Source organism: Aphelocoma coerulescens, chromosome 8, assembly GCF_041296385.1.
Source record: "Aphelocoma coerulescens isolate FSJ_1873_10779 chromosome 8, UR_Acoe_1.0, whole genome shotgun sequence".
Classification (NCBI taxonomy): Eukaryota; Metazoa; Chordata; class Aves; order Passeriformes; family Corvidae; genus Aphelocoma; species Aphelocoma coerulescens.
In genome coordinates, this window is record NC_091022.1 from 3,087,083 (window position 1) to 3,103,492 (window position 16,410).

Consider the following 16,410-nt stretch of genomic DNA (forward strand, 5'->3'; position numbering starts at 1 on the left):
CTTCATAGTATCCAGGTTGAGAAACAAGGACAACGCTTGTATTTGTTTTAATATTAATTTAAAAATGATACGAATATTGGATTTTGCTGGCTTCATTCTAGTATTACCAATAAAAATGTAGTCAATTTTCTAGTCTGCAAGAGTTAAAATGTTCAATTTTAAAATTTCAAAATACCGAGTTTATGAAAATTGGTTCAAGCAAAAAACAAATTAGAAGTTAATTTCCGCTGCGAGAATAACCATAGCTGCATAATTAAAGACTATTAATTATTTGTTTTTTTTTCAGATGAATTCAAATTATTTATGAAGAGGCTGCCTATGAATTATTTCCTGAACACATCTGCTGTGATGCATTTGTGGACAATGGACTCTAATTTCCAACGCCGCTACGAGCAGCTGGAGAACAGCATGAAGCAGCTCTTCCTCAAGGCCCAGAGAACGGTGCACAAGCTCTTCGGCTTGAGCAAGAGGTGCCACAAACAGCCACTCATCCGCATGCCCAGGCAGAGGTAAGGAACCCTCGAATCCGGGGAAATCCAAACTGCTCTCAGGAAGTCTGTGAAATCCCGGGAAATCCAAACTGCTGTCTTGGCACTAAAATCTCCTCAAGGCCACGGAAATGGGAATGGTACGGGCACAGGGTACAGTCCTTGTGTTTTTAGGAGTTGAACAATCCCAGCTTTCAATATCACTCCATTCCTGTTTTCCTAAATGCAATGGGAAAGGTCAGAATGAATCCTGATGGAGGAGGCAACTTAGAAGAGACAGGAGCACAGATCCATCCCATTTGGTTCGCCTCTGTTTTACAGAGCCATGTTTTCTGTGGCACTTGGCCAGGCATGACAGTGCAAAAGAATTGTGTGCAGAATCCTGAATAACTGCTCTGGAGCAAGCATAACTATTTTAGGAACTTTGTGGGTCATTATACAGTGTATACTGCACACAATTGATTTCTCGTCTCGTTTGTCAAATATGAATTAGATTGGAAAGGATGCCTGAGGAAAGAAAATAGCAGAATTTCAGTCCTTCTTAGAAATAGAAAGAGATCCTGAAAGCCAGCTAATCAAATCTATATTAGCATAAAATGGGTATACTTGATTGCTGGTCGAAAATTGCTTTGTTGAAATTAGTGCAGTGACACTACAGTAAATCTGAAATGAATGAGCTTTTAAGGACATTGTTCTTCTGAGCACAAGCACTGTGGGATCGTCCAGTGATTCCTGCATTTAGCACGTTTCTGCATTGATTTTAAAGAAATCTAGCTTAGGTTCAGTGTTCCAGAACTGCCAGGGATACTTTACACTCCCCTGCTTTCGACCCTGCTGCTGCAAGCAGAAGCACCATCAATTCTTCTTCGCCTTTCGGTGGCCCTCCCCCTTCTCTCAGGAGGCAGTGCTTGTGGCTTTCATGCTCCCCTTCTTCTACATATTGTGCTTTGTGCTCTCATCTGGTAGTTGAATGTATTTTTCACTTGTGGGGTCATTTAATGATCAGAAAACATTCTGCTAAGGGAGGTTATATAACCCCTCCAGAGCCTCCTATCCTCTCAGGTATGTCTTGGGCGTGACCTGAATGAGCATCCTGCAAAGAGATGATTCACCATGAACAACTTCTGCAGGAGCCCAGAGCTTCTTAAAGCACAAGAGGCAACCCAGGCTCACTTTCTTCCCCACCAAAACTGAATTTATTTCAAATAATTTAACATAATCAGGTCTTCTAAAATGACCTCCACAGGGCTTTGGGGCAACGCTTGGTTGCCACAGATAATGGCAGTGATAAAGATGAACGAGATATTTAAAGTTGCAAGGATTGATCAAAATACAGCTTTCTTATTATGTCAAGGATTTTTTTTTTTAAATGCAGAACTTGCAACTTCATGATTTATGTTTTAATGTAAAGATGTGGCACTGTACCAAAAAGATGTGGACAGGCTGGGAAAGATCCAGACAAGGGCCACAAAGATGATCCCAGAACAGGAAGCCGCTCCATTGAGAGAGGCTGAGAGACTTGGGTTTGTCTGGCTGTGAGAAAAGAAGTCTGAGGAGAGACCTTATTTCCATGTTCCAGTATTTACAGGGAGACACAAAGAAGATGGAGACTCCCTTTTTATAAGGAGTCACATGGAAAAAACGAGGGAAATGGGAACGAGTAACTGCTGGGGAGATTCCGAGTGGACACAAGAGGAAAACGTTTCACAGTGAGAACGGTCAGTCACTGGAATAGCCTCCCCAGGGAAGCAGTGAATTCCCCAATGTTGGGCACTTTTAAGATGAGGCTGGACAGGGTGCTGGGCCATCTTTTCTAGACCATGCTTTTGCCAAAAAAGGTTGGACCAAATGATCCTTGAGATCCCTTCCAACCTGGAGGTAATTCCATGATTCTACGACAGTAAATGTTGCTAGCGATGAGTCTGCCTGTTTCACTGGGAGTTGCACCAGGCTTTCATGCAGTTTGATTTTGCAGTGCATCTCGAACTTAGAAACACCATCACTCACTTTTGAGTTAATTATGTCTCGTTTTAGTGACTACCCTAAATTTTTTTTCTTGTCAGTACAGAGGGAGATAGGGCGTATGATGTAGTGATGAGCAACAGATGACTCAAATATCAGTGTTAAAGGCAGGCTTGGGAATACTTTGCCAGTGGGATACGTTTGCTAAAAGAGACAGTTTTCAAAGGTTGGATTCCATCTGACTATCTGGGAAAACTGCCTTCTGACATGCAGGCTTTTATGGCTGATAAGAAGAGCTTTAAAATGAGAAGTGAGGGGAAAAGGCCAAAAGAAACTGGTTTAATGTCCAAACCTGTTTTAAAAAAAAATCTGATAGATCAAGATAAAGTATTGGATAAAGGAATATCAGTGGCGAAAAGACCAAAGGGAGAAAGAAAGCAGAACTTTGACAGAATAGTTTTCAGATATTCCTCGTGATAAGAGTATACCTAATCCAGATAAAATACTGAATTTTTAATACCTGCCAACAGGTAAGTGAATGGCAGTGTAGAATGAATACCCCAGTAATGCCAGGGAGAAACAGGAACCATTGCTCAGGCTGTAACATCAAGCATTTCAGCAGACAGTGTAGTGGAATAAGAGAACCAAACCCCAGGACTAAATTTTCTTATGTTCAAGAGAAGACAGAAATAAAAGCAGAAAAAACATCTTTGTGACCTTCAGGGTCCCTTCCAGCCTAAGCCAATCTATGATTCTGTGTGCCATTGACAGTCTAGGGTTCAAACAAACAAGAAGGGGGAATTGGAACAAAATGTCATTCTTTTCCAAGGTTTTCTAAACATCTCCTTCAGGTTAGTGTTTGGGCTCTGCTACTGGGTGAATTTTATTATGGAAAGAGAAATTAGATTGAGTTAATGAAGATATAAATATTATTTTTGATAGTACTTTTTGTGGGCACGTGTCTTTTCAGATACAGATTAAAGAGGCAATGCTTCAACTTTTAGTAAAGGTCATGGTGCTGGCAGTGAGTAAAACCAACTCTGCTAATGTTTAATTCTACACCGAGTTTCACTAATCGACAGAATATTTGTATAAAGGATTTTTAAAGGAGTATCTGGAGAGTGAGGGTTGGTTTTTCTCCTTCATGAAACTGGGAGGTATGTCCTCAAAGTTTAATATAATTCATCAAAACACTCTCTCAGACTGGAGTTTTACAGGGATTTATCTATGTGGTCTGCCAGAAATCATTTGGTCACGCCTGAAGGAGCTCCTGCATATGGTCAAGGTTATCATTAATTACTGAAAATACTCATCTCTTTTCTCTGGCCACAACATTTCTTTCTTGAACATGAAAAAAATTCTTGCCTGATTGTTTTAAATGGGGCTTAATTAATGAGCTACACAGAATTCCTTGCAACTCTTTCATGTCTCCTGAAGACCAAGACACTTAGTAATCATAATACTAAATTACATTTATATTTAAATTTTTAAATCCTGAAATCAAAATACCATTGCATCCTCTCCTTACACCATTGTTCACAGCAAAAAATGACTCAATTAACCTGCAGGTTAAAGGAACTACATTTCCATGTCTTCTTTTTGAACACAGTTTATAGTTTTCAGCTAGAATAAAGTACAAATAGTTTTCTTCAGTTTACACTCGTGGTCAGAACAATTTACTGCAGCACTTTTGTGTACAGTGTGGGTGGGCACAGGATTACTATTTTTATTTTATTCTGTTCACTGCAAATCTTTTCAAGTTCCAGATGTTCTGCCCCGTTTTTAAGCTTGCTTTCATTACCATGAAACAGACGATTGGTCCTTTTCCTGAAAGTTAGATCATGCCAAGACACATCAAAACCCCCTTATATTTCCATTGTGGCACTGCTGAGTGTAACTTTTAAAATTCACCTGAATCAATCAATCAGTCTGTAATCAGTGGAATAGTTACTGGTTGTCTTGAGTTCAACCAAAAATACCAACTAAAATTCGAAGACAACGAAGTGCAGAGAAATTGCTATGTAGGTAATCTGCTCCCATGTTGTGTCTAAGGATGGGCTAACAAAACAGTCCATTTCAAGTGACAAAGAGAAAGACAACATGAAAAAACAATGCACTCTGAAAAAGAAACGTGTTCTGCAGAATAGTACTACCAGGTGAGCTTCTGCCTCCATGAACTTGAGGCTCTGCTGCTTCAAGAGCCTGAGGTGATTATTTCTAGTGTGTTCTCACTGCATTGACACGTCAGGCTTAAAAACATGGAGTATCCTTGTGTTTTCTTGGGCAGAGTCCACTGCATGCAGCAATGGTTATCCCACTCGAGGGCCAGCTCCTGCTGCAGTCTTTGTGCAGCAATGTGGTTGAGAGATGGCACAATACATTGTGCTTTGCAGGGATCAGCAGGAGCTGTAAAACACGGATGGGAGGGTTGTTGAGCAGTGCAATGAGCACAACACATTTGGCTTGCAGGAATCAAGCTGAGGTGTAAAACACGTGTGTGCCCTGGGCTCATCTTCTGCATTTCTGGGTTAGGACCATGAGCTGTGAGGAGCAATGGTTAATCTTTGGAAGGGATTTTTTGTGGAGTGCATCTACCCAGAGAAAAGGACTAAACTGTTCATTTAGTCCAAGCTCTGGATTCCAGCAGCATCTTCCTCAAATGAGGTCAGAAAGTGAGTGCAAGTTTCCTCACTGGCTTAGGCTAAGCCTACTGACTCACACCTGCACTGGAGGGTGACATCTGTGAGCCATGTCTCACTTTAACATCACCCACAGGTTGAACCTTTTCATTTGAACCTTTTCATTTGTCAAAGACAAAATAAGTGGAAGGAATTAGTAAATATCAATTGTACTGCACATGGCCACTGTAACTCACATATGGCAAGGGAAGTGGTGAAGCAGCAATCAAAGTTGTTATACAGCTGTCACTGTGTTATGGGGAGGGAAAAGGGGTTTTCTTTCTGTTTTGGTGAACACAGCAGTAAGGTTTAATTTCAAATGCAATGACTGCACTGAGAAGCTGAAAATCCCAGAAACAGAAGACCTGATGCTACCCTTGAATTGCTGTCAGTGAAATCCCTGATGTGAACCAGAGCTAGGGGTGTGCTGGCACTCACATCCACCCAAATCATGGAACCAAAGTGAGAGGACTGGAATCCCCATGCTTGAGAGCATGAAAGAAATATAAACTGTCTTGGTGGAGAAGGAGAATCTTCCCTTTCCCAAATACTTTTCAAGAAGGACAGCAATGATTTCCTCTGATTTAATATCCTGCCATTAGTGAAAGACATTGAAGAGAGGGGAAGCTTTCATTTCTTCCTTCAGAAGTGCCAGTTTCGAACTTGGTTTCATTCTTTTTGTGTCATTCCAATGGGTTCCTTCACTAATCATCCTTTTGAGTGAATACACTCAGTACAGGACATTGCTGTAGGTATGAACCTTATCTGTATGCACTTTAAATCATTTCATAACGAAAAAGCATCACTTAAGGCCTAATTTAATCAGGACCATCTGTGATTTAATAAAGACATAAACAAAAATATTAAAAGAAGAAATGTAATGTAAATACAGCAATAAGTCAGTGGGAGAAAATTGCATCTTCCTTGCATAATAACTAAATGGATACCACGTGCAACAAGCTGCAAATGAAGATTATCAGCATCTCAAGTAAATAAGAATTTCAATCTTAGAAGACCAAGGTATGGCATGTGAACAGAAAAGTATGGAGTTTTGAAGAGAATGTTAGTATTGGAATTTTTGAAAAGACTGGATGCTTAATGTTGCCATATAATTTACAGGGAAGGTGATAATTACACCAATAGTTCAGATACTTTTAAAAAGGATCTTATTCTGGTAACAGAAACTGAAGACAAATACAGATGAAACTTCTTAATAACTTTATAAAAGTATTTTAACATATAAAACCCCTATTTCTGGAAGGAAAGCCATTCTTGGCAGTTCTATGTTTGAAGCATGTCCTTATCTCCATGAAGGCTATTTTTTTTAAGAAGCATACTCTGAAGCTAACGTAGACTTAGAAGGAGTTCATCACTAGAGGCAGTGAATAGCTACATCAAACAGAAAAGCTTCAGAAAGAATTCTGCTGTTTAAACCCAGATTTTTTTCTAGAATTTCCCCCAGAATGCACCACAGGCATCTATGAAAGAAGGAAGAGCCAAGAATTTACATTTTCTTGTTTTTCTCTTCTTTTTGAATTTCACGTAGCAAAACATTCACATGTCCTAGAAGCACTGCAAGGCCTGAATACTCTAAAAACACTTCAGAGAAGGGATTTGTGTCTTAGTCTTCTCTTCAGTCCATAGGCAGAAAAACAGATTTAGACAAGATGACTTTTTTACAGCATCTGTAACACAGTCCATCAGAACACTGAGGCCTGGAAACCTGGTTCCTTCAGAACACTCCAGAAGGAAATACATAAGAAATAAAGAGAGTAGTGCAGGTTAATCCCATTCCCTCAGGATGTAAAGCAGGATTAGTTCCTTACATCCCACAGTTGTTTATCAGCTACTTCAGATTGCTTTGCTGTAAGTGTAATTGATTCATGGGCACAACATAACTAAGGAGTAAAATCTTCCACCAAGGAAGCCACAGAGTTCAAGACATGAAAGTTTCACCGTGCTTCACACAGAGACTTTTCTCCTTAAAGAACATTTGTGGCAATGGATGCAAGGGGAAAACATCTAATTATCCATCACTTAGCAGGCTGCTGGAATGAAGATGACCAGTGAGTCCAGAGGAAAATGATGCTTTAGAAAGGCAGTGTAAGACAGCAAAAGCTCCTCTGGGTGGGCTGGGTCTAATGACAATGATTCTTCTGAACATGAGGTGCTAAATAAACAGTATTTTGTCTGGTTTCAGAACATCTTCTTTAATAGAGGACAAGGATCATAGAAATGTTTCCAAACAAAAGTGGTTCCAAGAAAGAACAAAGAAAAACGTGTCATTACTAGTATGTTTAAAAAAAAAAAAAAAAAAAGGATTTTTACTTTATCTGCTCCAACGAAGATATTGCATCTGGGAGTTAAAAATGGATTTACAAATTTTAATGTAAAGGAATGCCTGTCCAGTGGAAATTTAGATTGGATCTGACACGCCAGGTGCCCATCTGAAAGTTGCATGGCACAGACAAGGAAGGTGGTAAGATGAAAGTGTGTGAGATAAAAGGAAGGTCAGTTTGGTAGTGGTTGCTTTTACTAACCCGAATACTAAGCGTGCATCTGTTCTCAAAGGAAATGAAATGAATCACTTTGAGGTGATACCTTTAATTGGATCAGGGATTAGAGTTATTTAAAACCAACGTGACATACATAAAAATATGATCTGGAGCCCTGCAAATAATAGGTCTGATAACAAGGAGGAGCAGAGATAAACTCTTGTGTACACATGTGTTTTCACTCGTGGTTTAAGAGCTGTATAGACACAGGGCAGCCTGCTCTTGGCACCTGTCCCTGGAATACCTTTCTTCTCAAGGAGATTTGGGGTTCTGACGGTGCAGGACTTTAGTGCACATTCCTAGAGGCTGTTCTTGACCACCTGCTACCCATGAAAATTTTTCCAGCTGCTCCTCAACTCCACTTTTGATGTTTTTGATGAATAGCAACATTAGAATGAAGTAATTTCAGCATGTCAGTCAGTGAAATGAGTAGAGAGAGTTTATATTAATGTCACAGGGCAGGAGTATTCCTGCTTTGGAAACACCATTATGTGCAATATGTGCAATGAAATCACATTTCCACACCAATGTTCTGTCCTTTTCAACTGTAAACAACTTACCAGTGCAACTGTCCCATGAAAACAGTGTTTTGGCCAGCATAGTTTACATTTTGTCACGGAATGTTAAAAAAAGAAAATCATCTCAGTAAGATTCATCTGGCATGAAAGCTGTTATACCACTACAGTATGACACATGATTTAATGATACTGAAGGTATATGATATAATGCTGATTTAACATCGTAGGGTGTTGAGTTACACCTTGTTCTGAGGCTTGCAACACTAAAATATGATTGCTGAATCACTGACCACATGGCAAACAGCCTATACTTTAAAAGGACATAACAGATGTGACTTGTATTGCCCACACGTTATCTATGACTGCTGGATAGTCAGACAACATTTCAAAGGAGTCACCATTCAGAACTGCAACAGCAGAACATGACTCAAGGAAATCATCTGTTCAAGAAGAGTGATGTTCTTGTGGGCTCACTTCTGAGAGTGACAGGGTGATAAGAACGGAAATCACATATTCTGTTGGAACACGAATTTCCCCTACACAGTCCAGTTCTGAGAAAGTGGAAAGCTGGGCTCAGCTTCCACTTCTCCGTCATGAATCTGGAGTGTCCATTTATTTCAGATCCGCTGACACTAATTTGCTACCACTGGAAATTGCCTCTGTCCCTTCCATCTAACAAAACATCTCTTTGTTTCCAACTCAAATGTCCAAACTTTCTTTTTTTCCCCCCCAGGTAAATTTTGTAATTCAATTGATCCAACCGACCTGAAAATTTGAAAAAAATTAAACACAAGGTGCTTAAAATAGCATTTTATTTTACAGATATGTGGTGTTAAAAAAAAAAAAAGTAAAAAAGGAAAACATGGGTTAAGAAAAAGCTGCTAAAGAATTTCAGCTATAAAGTATTCAGCACATTTAATCCCCAGTGTAAAAGCAAAGTACTGAAGATCTTGCTTTTGGCCTTTTGGCTTTTACTGTGACCAAACTGCTGTAAAGGACTTTTCCTCAGGCCAGATTTAGAGACATCTTAATCACCTATCCACATGAATCACTTGCAGAGACAACATCAGAGCCAGCACTGCGGCGACTCAGAAGGCTTGGAAGTCTACACTTTAAAATAATTACTTGACAGGTGGATAGATCCTGGCACACATTTCTGGACTTGGCAGCTCCTGTTTGCCCCTGGCCTGGTGACCATTTGTCTCTGTGGTCATGACATGTGACATGGTGGCCATGAGCCTCTCTGGACAGCACCCCACCACCTTCAGCAAAATGTTCTCCACCAGTGCAGCTGGAGGTCAGGCAAGGATACCAGAGGGGTATTGGATCTTGGAGCATCCTGGGCTTCAGGCCATCCCAAGTCCAGACAGTCGTAGTATCTTACAGATTTCCTGTATAATAACAGCATATTTGGACAGGGAGATCATAAAATGTATCATAAGGGCGTATCTTTTATCATCTACGAGTTATTAAGTGGGGCATGTACAAACTAAGTAAAAATGAGCTTTGTCTTCTTCATCACCCCAATATAAGAAAGATCTAAAGCTGTTGTAGAGCATTCAAAAGAAGCCACGAGGATGGTGAAGGGCCTTGAGGTGAAGCCATATGATGAGCAGCTGAGGGCACTTGGTCTGTTCAGCCTGGGGAAGAGACTGAGGGGAGACCTCCCTGCAGTTACAACTTCCTTCTGAATGGGAGAGGAGGGACAGACACGGATCTCTGCTCCCTGGTGACCAGGGACAGGACCCCAGGGAATGGCTGGAGCTGTGCCAGGGCAGGCTCAGGCTGGAGATCAAGAAAAAGTTCTTCCCTCAGAGGGTGCTGGGGCACTGAACAGGGAATGGGCACAGCCCTGAGGCTGCCAGAGCTCCAGGAGAGGGTGGGATTGTTGGGGTGTCTGTGCAGGGCCTGGGCTTGGACTGGATGACTGGTGGGTCCCTTCCAACTCAACTTTTTCTGTGATTCTGTGGTCAGGAATCCTCTGTGGAGCCACCAAAGCCCCTCAGTCTGTAGCCATCACAGTCCCACAGCCTGGCTAGACCCCATCTCCCTCGTTCTCTTTTTCCATTGTGTCCCTTCACAGTGACAGCCAGGGTGTTTGTCACAGTGGGGTCCCAGCCCAGGCTGCCGCGAACTCTGTAACATAAACACTTGTCTGGTCTGTGCTGTTTGAGGGGAGAATGTCTCCTCTGTGGGGAGATGGTACTAATGCAAAGCACTAGAAAGCTTTGACACAAGTGCAGAGGAAAAGGGGAGATGAAGGCTGGACTTGCGTGGATATTGCCAGGCATATCCATATCTCAGGATTTTGTTGCTCTGATGCCTTGCTTTGACAATGAGGTCTCTGCTTGTCAGGTCAGGTTTGTCAACACTCTGAAAATGAGCTTTTCACAATCAGAATCAGAAAAAAAATCTCAATTAAACAAGCAGAGGAACTGTGAGACATGCATTGACATAGAAATGGACAGAGACTAGTGAGTGTCTGATATTCCTCACCTGGGTTAAGTCATATGCAATTTACTTTGTGAGATTGCTCAGAAGGTGAGGTATCAGCTCCTCAAAGGGACATCAAACACCATTCTTTACCCTTCAGGGTTGTGCCACAGGTCATCTTACCTAAGGACATATATTTGCTTTGAACGGATAAATTTGAAGATTGCATAGACAGGTTAGATTAAATATTAGGGAGGAATTCTTCTCTGCGAGGGTGGGGAGGCCCTGGCACAGGGTGCCCAGAGAAGCTGTGGCTGCCCCTGGATCCCTGCAAGTATCCAAGGCCAGGTTGGACAGGACTTGGAGCACCCTGGGCTAGTGGCAGGTGTCCCTGCCCATGGCAGGGGGTGGCACTGGATGGGCTTTAAGGTCTCTTCCAACCCAAACCATTCCATGATTCTGGGACTCCGCTCCTTAGCACTGGATTGGTGCAGGAGGTGCTCAGCAGCCGCCTCAGTGGGCTGCAGCTCCCCTTTGCCCGAGTTCAGGAGGATTCTCCCTTTTCCTTTGCAACAGCCTGGCAAACACGGAGCCTTTCAGCCCACACCATTCCCCCTCTGGGCGAGCACCAAGACATTCCCAGCCTCGCAAGGCTGCGCTGCCACCCCACGTGCTGCAGCCCCTGCCAGGCCTGCTCAGGGAGCCCAGGCAGCTCTGCACACATCTCCTGGCAATTGCTCATTTGGGAGCAAGCAGGAGCCGGACCCTGCACAGACAAACCAAGCAGCTGCTTTGCTCTGAACCCCAAGGACAGGCAGTGTCCAGCGTGGCCCTCTGTGCCATCCTGGAGGTTTCAGCTGCACGGTGGCTGTTGCCAAGCACGTGTCCTCCCAGGCTCCTTGTCTCAGGAGATTTTCACCGAGGCAGCAAGAGCTGCATTGGCAACTGCATTTTAGTGCTGCAGCACCTCTGGGGGCACCTGCCCCAGCGAGTGGGATCCAATGTCCTGGCAGCAAAATCCCTGTGTGCCTCACAAGGAGTTCCACAAAACGGCCTGGGAGCTGCTCCCCTGCACAACAGGGACTTGTGCCACATCTCCTTGCCATGGCTGAGAGCACTCCTTCCTGCAGAGATCCTACAGAATCATCCCTGCACCAGGGCAGCTCTCGGCGAGGAGAACTGCACCCAAAAAAGGGGCTTCTGCATCAAACAACCGCCCTGTGCCCCAGGAGTCACAAGGACTTGGTGTCCCCGCATCCCTCCCGGCCCAGGCAGAGCCCTTCTCCTCTGCCCCACCCAGCACACACTGCAACGCCCCAGAACCAAAAGGCTTCGGGCTTCAGCATTTCCCCCCCAGATCAACGACTGCAGCGCAATGAAAACAACAAGCACTTCTGATTTATCAATTCAATCACTTTATTCACTCATTTTATTTCAATGAAATCATCTTGTCTATATCTAACCTGTTCTAACTGAGCAACAGCTACAGCTCCACTGCCTAAGGAACGTACTCCAGAGGAAAATATTCCAGATCAAGTGCTGAATAAGACTATCTATCAGGAACAAAGAGAGCTTCCTACCCCCTTTCTTTACAAACCAATGTCTAGTTTAAACCTTCAGAGCTCTTGGCTTTCCTATGCCACTACCTAGGCTGAGCCCATTTGTAATTTATCAATTAAATAGGAATAGAAGGCATGAGATTGGCCTTTATTCCGTTATCTAAAACACTAGCAGGGAGCTCTACTAACATCTACCCCTACTTTCCCCTACAAAGTTTAATTCTATTCATTCTCCTAGTTTTGCTCCTCCAGTTCTTGAGGCAGCAGCTACAATGGCACCTCAGTCAGGAGCCTCCTGGCCCTCCAGCAGATCCACACTGCCACTGAGTTTGGTGTCGTCTGCCAAATGACTGAGGGTGCCCTCGATGGTCTTGTCCAGATCAGTGAAGATGATGTCGATGCCATAGTCAGGGTTTTGGCTACTCAGACCAGAACCCTGACTTGCTTTGGCACTTGCTTTGCAGTGTCTTGTTTTCTAGTCATGTCTGTGTCCCAAAGAAGAGAACCAGGGTCTGTCTTTGAGGACCTGCCAGATCGGTGCAGGTGCCTTTAAACCCAGTTGGTTGGGGAAGGGCTCCTATCCATGCCAAGCCTGCCAGTCGGGTGCCAACAGCTGTGATGGATGCCTGGGACAATGCAAAGGCATTCCAGATACTCCAGTCAAGGCATCTGCTTTGTGCAGGGCCTGGCTCAGGTGCCTGTGCACAAACACACGCCATGTGGGGAGCACAGCAGAGGGAGGACAGAGCATTCCAGTGCTCATTGCAGGGCTCATCCCTCCGTGGGTGTTCCACCACTGGCATCACCATGGAGCCATGGTGGGACAGCCTCTATGCCTGGAGCACGGGAATGAGGTGTCTGAGGCTCCCGAACGCCCTGCGCAGGGCCCTGAGCGCCCTCCTGAAGAGGGACGGCCTCTGCATGGGCACAGCTGCACTTTGGTCGCTGCTTTCCGACCATAACTCGCTGGGGAGGGACACTGAGCCACTGTCTTCAGCAACGCTCCCGCTCAGGTCTCCGTCTTCGGCCCAGGCCTCACATGGGAGGGACCCTGAGCTGCTCCCCTCCTCGATGCTCCAGCTCAGGTGTGAGATTTCTGCCCACTTTTTGGACAGCCCTGGCCAACTGCACACAGACCTGAGCTTCTTGGAGCGGGACCCCTCCTCAGATGGTGCCTCTGACAGGCACAGCTCTGCTTCTGCCCCTGCCCCCTGCCCACCGAGATCTTCCAGCTGGCTGGGCGAGGGGCTGGGGAAGCTGCGGTCCATACCCGGGTATGGGGTCGAGGCCCTTCTCCAGCGGTGAGGGGCTCTGCTGGGCGGAGCTGGGGCTGTGCACGGCTGAAGGTTCCCGTGCTCTGCCCATGCCACGCGTGGCCTCAAAGGGGGCCTCTCTTCTTCGCCTCCCCAGCTTGGATCTGTTCCCTCTTCTCCTTGGGACAGCTCTTGGAGGCTCTCCACTTCCCACTCTTCCTCCAGGAGGACGCAGGTCCTCTCCTCAATCTCTGGTGATGGCCCACGGCACAAAGGACCCGGGAACGCTGCTGGCCCCACGGGCCACTCCCCAGCACCCCTCGGACAGCGGGGCAGGGGGCTCAGAACCAGCTGCAAACCGGCTGGAACCAGCTGGAACCGGCGGGGACAGGAGTGTGTAAAGAGTGCGGTGACAGAGCTGTCACACAGCTCCTCGCAGTGACAAATCAGCCACTGCAAATGGAAGCCATGGATGTGCCACAGCTTTTTAAAAGTGTGTTTTCACATCATGCACAGCTGTAGAGTTGTAGAAGGCATCACTGCAGGCTGAAATTTATTTATAAATAATTACAAGTTACAAAGAATTTTGGAAAATGTTCAAAACAGCCCAAGAACATCATTGTATTGGTGTTTATTATGTGTGATAATTGCACTCTCAGCCGAGAATTCCCTTCTAAAATCAGCACAGAGGGCCCACTGAAAAATGCCGAGGCTCTTGCACAAGGAACATGGGCAACACCAAGTTTAGGATCAAGACCTGGGATGTGAAAATCCTGGGCTCATTGGGAAAAGGGGTTTCCTTCCACCATAGTTAAGAATTCCATAATTTGCCCCTTTATAACGCAGAGTAAACCACAGGAGAACTCAGATGGTTCAGGAGGCAAAGGAAAAACTCCAGAGATGAGCTGTTGCAATAGAATTTCAAGAATGGCTGAAATGTTGACATAGCTCCCATTTCAATTGGGAAATTACAAGAGGAAATAATGGTGAATATTCCAGTGAAAGAGGGCAGGGTTAGATGGGATATTGGGAAGGAATTTTTCCCTGGGATGGTGGTGAGTTGGCCCTGGCACAGGGTGCCCAGAGAAGCTGTGGCTGCCCCTGGATCCCTGGCAGTGCCCAAGGCCAGCTTGGACAGGGCTTGGAGCACCCTGGGCTAGTGGCAGGTGTCCCTGCCCATGGCAGGAGGTGGCATAAGGTTTAAAGTCCCTTCCATCCCAAACCATTCCATGAGTTCATGAAAAGATTTATGCAAAGTTTCATATGACTGATTCCTACTAGGGTGTTTTTCAATTTGCAACACAAAGAAAGAAATAACTCATATATACATAACTCAGCTTTGTAATTATCAAAAGTTTATAATTCTTCCTTATTTACAATCCATTATGTCTTTTATAAACCGGAATTTAGTTAATTTTTGGTGTAATATATTCTCTTTATTCTCTCATATGCTCTTGATAAGAGCAAAATAAATTGGTAGAAAGAAGTTGAAGGGTAAAGGGTAGGGAAACATTTGATTTTTCTGAAATTGAACTATTAGATAAGAATTCAGTTTGTGCATAATTACCATGGATACTTTCAAGTGTAATTTTGAACAAAGCAATAGAAAAAAACTATATACAAGAGTATTTAATTTTTTTAGAAACATAAAGAAGCCTCTGCAAAATTAAAATTTTCAAATTAAGAATTCATTACTGGTATCTCGTGTGTGTAGCTGTATCCAGATTGGTAAACACAACGTACATTGGTCACCCCGAGGAGCAATATCAACATCTCTGCTGTCAGCAGGGGTATGACACCACTGCCTTTGCCCCCTCCCCTTGTCCTTCTCCCTTCCTGCCTTCCCCAGTTTTGGAATGAATTTGTGTCTCCCGAGAGGTGCCAGGCAGACAGCCCAGGAGCATCCAGCCCTTTGTGCTCCTAGAGGGACAGGAATCAGCAGCAGGTCCAGGCTTGCTCTGTCTTGCCAGCATACGTCACCTTTCCGTGGGAGGGATCGCGGCTGGAGGGGTGAAGGCAAGCCCGTGATAAACAGTGAGCCCAGTGCTGTTCTATTCTCTGCTGGCTGTGGTGTGCCGTGCACAGGTGTCACCCAGGGAAAAGCTTTGCTGTTGAGGGACTCACCTCATCTTCTGTGTTGCCAGAACATTTACATCCCTGACAGATTTCTTACAAACTCAACGTAACTCCAGGACTGCGCCCAGAGACTCTGACAAAAACAAACCAGAATCCTTCAGTCCTGAGTGGTTTGGGTGGGAAAGGACCTTAAAGCTCATCCAGTTCCATGCCCTGCCATGGATAGGGCATACCTTCCACCAGAACAGGTTGCTCCAAGCACCTTCCAGCTCTGTCCTCCCTATCCTTTGTTATTGTACAAAAGGCATAGACCTTCACTGATGCAAATTCCCCATGTTTTTATTGTTTTGGAAAAGTGCCACAAATATACCTCAGAAAACAAATATATAGCACTGTGTTATCAGTAATATTCTTTAAAAAAAAAAATCAATTTGAGAGTCATTTTTAGGCAGGAAACAGAAAAGCTTCAGGCTGAGAGGATGCAAATGAATTTTATTGCACCAAAAAGTGAAGGAGATCAGGGCCTTAAAGCAACCTTTGAAATGAAAACAAGATTGCCTTTCTATCAAGTTTCCTTCCTCCACATTGCATCCCAACCAGTGTTTTGGAATTAAACAGTTGTCTCCTTATTCTACAACTGCATAAATACCAATGACAAAGAGAAAAATCAGATGTCTGAGACATCTGTGTCCCATGGCTTCAACCCACACCTCTGCAGGAAATGGCAGGAGGGGCCTTTTTCCACAGAAAGGCATCAGAATTCATATGAGGAACTCACAGAAATCACACTCTGGGATCCCATGTGATCTGTCCCAGGAAGACAGTGCTGATTCAGGACATATAGTCTGTTTACCCTTTGTTTTGGACCCTGGGACGTATTAACAAGAT

The 16,410-nt window shown here is 44.2% G+C and overlaps 1 protein-coding gene across 2 annotated transcripts in view; it reads left to right on the forward strand.

Moving 5' to 3' along the window:
* BRINP3 (BMP/retinoic acid inducible neural specific 3) overlaps positions 1–16,410 on the forward strand; it is a 209,088-nt gene that overhangs the window by 167,591 nt on the left and 25,087 nt on the right. For both annotated transcript variants that reach the window (XM_069022751.1, XM_069022752.1), the window contains one exon: positions 287–509. In XM_069022751.1, the coding sequence (XP_068878852.1) occupies positions 287–509 (223 nt within the window). The remainder of the gene's footprint in view (positions 1–286; positions 510–16,410) is intronic.